This window comes from Octodon degus, unplaced genomic scaffold (assembly GCF_000260255.1).
Source record: "Octodon degus isolate 3935 unplaced genomic scaffold, OctDeg1.0 scaffold00268, whole genome shotgun sequence".
NCBI lineage: Eukaryota > Metazoa > Chordata > Mammalia > Rodentia > Octodontidae > Octodon > Octodon degus.
Window position 1 is genome coordinate 1,954,366 of NW_004524844.1, and position 2,781 is coordinate 1,957,146.

General features: G+C 53.4%; 1 protein-coding gene across 2 annotated transcripts in view; it reads left to right on the forward strand.

Moving 5' to 3' along the window:
- Positions 1-2,781, forward strand: part of Dbp (D-box binding PAR bZIP transcription factor) — a 6,343-nt gene that overhangs the window by 1,802 nt on the left and 1,760 nt on the right. For both annotated transcript variants that reach the window (XM_012512750.2, XM_023706755.1), the window contains one exon: positions 1,869-2,080. In XM_012512750.2, coding sequence (XP_012368204.1) covers positions 1,869-2,080 — 212 coding nt within the window. The remainder of the gene's footprint in view (positions 1-1,868; positions 2,081-2,781) is intronic.

Genomic DNA, 2,781 nt, shown 5'->3' on the forward strand with positions numbered 1-2,781 from the left:
CAGGTGCGGCGGGGGGCGGGGCGCTTCGAGGGGCGGGGCTTGCGACGCGGCCTCGGACCGTGGGACCCTGGCTGCTGGCCAGAGTCCCAACCGTGCTGGAGGAGTTGGGTATGGATTGGGAGCTCGCTAACAAGTCAGGGACTGAGCCTCTTAGCCCTTACGGAGGAGACTCTGGACTCCGAATTCCAAAGAGGTCGGGGAAGTGTCTATGGGGAATGGACACAAAGGGGCCAGTTTTTCCTGGAGCCGGGACGGGAATCCCAGAGCATGAAGTTATTTGCTGGGGATGAGCTCAGAATCGGTGGAAATGGGCTGGGACCCTAACTCCTAGCACCTCTGAAGTCAAACAAGTCAGAGGCTGGGCACAGACTTCTCTGTCGCCAGGATAGAGACTGGCAAGCTAAGTCCATAAGGGCGCCCCAATTCCGGGGCCTGAAGTTGTACAGAGGGGTTCTGGATTCTGGATCCTACCCCCCCTCCTTCAGTTCTCAGAAGAGGGGCCGGGGATCTCAGAATCGTGGGAAATGGTGTTCACTCTGGCGATGCGCAGATCAGGGGCACAGGAACCTTGCAATCAGAGGGTGGCAGGAGTAAAGGTGACCCTATTAGGGGGCACGGGGGTCCTCAAGGTCGGACCACAGGCCTGAGATTGTTGGGTGCACCTGCCCCGGGCCTGACCTCCAGGCAGAAGCAGGGTCCTCCCTTTCCCTGCTGCACACTCCGAGCCACGTGAGTCCTCCCTCCCGCCCCGGTGCTGCGCGCTGTCACGCGCGAGGGGGCGGGGCTGGGAACGTGAGGCGGGGGAGGGGCAGAAGGAAGCAGGCGATGGCACGTGACTCGGTCCAAACCTGTGTCCTCAACTGGCCTCGGCTTGCTCGCGCTTAAAGGCGTAGACACCTTGGAACCTCTGAACCATTCCCATTTCTTCACCCTAACCCTTCCAAGCGAATAACCTAGTCATTTAATTTTTCAGTCCTCTTTTCTGAACAGTTTGGGGTCTAAGCTTTGGCCGGGGATTTAGGAAATAGTTTTCAGTTTAGACTGTGGGAAGGGAAAGATCCGTGTTAATCGGAATTCCTGAGGTTTTATTTTATTTTTATTTTATACTTTTTTGAGACAGGGTTTCATTATGCACCCCAGGCTGGCGTCCACCTTGCAGGAATGTGCCTGCCTTACTCTCCCAAGGGGTGGGATTATAGTCTCTGCCACGATGACTGGGTTAAAGTTTCGTTTCATTTACTTCTGAGACAGCATTTTCTTAAGTAGTCCAGGCTGACCTGGAACTCGCTCTGTAGCCCAAGCTTGCCTCAAATTGCAGTCCTCCTGCCTCAGCCTCTTGAGTGCTGGATTACAGGCACCTTGCTGGATTATGTGCCACCTTGCCTGGCTAGTCTTGAAGGTTTAGAAAACTATTACATGAAGCCGGGCCTGGTGACAAATGTCTGTAATCTCAGCACTTGGGAGGTTTAGGCAGGAGGATTGTTTGGAATTTGAGACCAGCCTGGGCTACAAAAGTGAAATCAAGGGCAGCCTGAGCTATTTAACGAGGCCCTGTCTCAAAGAGACCAAAAAAAAAAAAAAAAAGTATTATGGGATATTCATATTACTCAGGGCAAGTTAGTTATGACTGAGCGTCAGTGACCCTATCATAAAAGGGAAATTGGCTGTGTGATGTCTAAGCATCCTTTTAGCCTGGAGAAACTCTTTTGTGTTACAGAGGTTGATGCCTAGTAGGCAGGGCTCCTTGGTAGACTCCACATGAGCCTACCGTAATTATCTGTGTGCTGGATAATTCACCTGAGCAGGAGCAGCCTCTGTGAATCTGCTGCCCAACAAATATGCCTACTGTGACACTGTGTCTCCCCAAGGCCTGCCATCTCGGGACACACCCAGTCCTGTGGACCCAGACACAGTGGAGGTGCTGATGACCTTTGAACCTGACCCAGCTGATCTTGCCCTGTCAAGCATTCCAGGCCATGAGACTTTTGACCCTCGGAGACACCGTTTCTCTGAGGAGGAACTTAAGCCCCAGCCAATCATGAAGAAGGCAAGGAAAATTCAGGTGCCAGAGGAGCAGAAGGTGGGTACTGCTGCATGCAGCACAGGTGTGGCCAGGCCAGGGCCAGCACCAGCCATGCCCTGGGTGTCTCGCTGGCATGAGTTCTTAGGCTTTCCCACCCTGCAGCTAAGGACTCCTCCTTGGCCAAGGGACACTAGGCACAAAGTGCTTTGACCTGCAATTTACAAAGAGCATCACTGTGGGCTGTACACTCAGCCAGCTATACTAGGTGTGGTTGATCACATGGATCTAGAATTTTCAGCGGGGCAGGATTCAAGTTCCAGGTCCACTTAGCAGCCAGGTAGGCCGGGGCTGGGCCTTGGACCTCCAATGTGGGATATCTTCAGACTGACTGCTTCTGCGCAGGATGCAGACTGCCAGGGTTTGCAGGTTTGTTCCCAGGCTCTGGACTTCTCACTGGTGAGATGCCTAAGACTCCCAGGAGCAGCCAAGGCCAGCTTCTGATGTTAGGTGGCTTGGGCATCCTGGTTGTGCCACCCTGGGGGCTTTGCTAGCCAGTGGTGTTCTCACAAGGGTTTGCCTTGGCCATTATTCGCAGCATTAGGATCTCTTAACAGCTCAGTATAGATCAGAGGTTTCTCCTGCTGCAGAGCCAGGCTGCTAGGGACTGCATGTGCCCTAGAAATCAGGAATTAAGCTGTAACTAAATGGGGCTACAGGAAGCATCTTTCAGTCAAATGTGGTGGCACATGCCTGTTCTC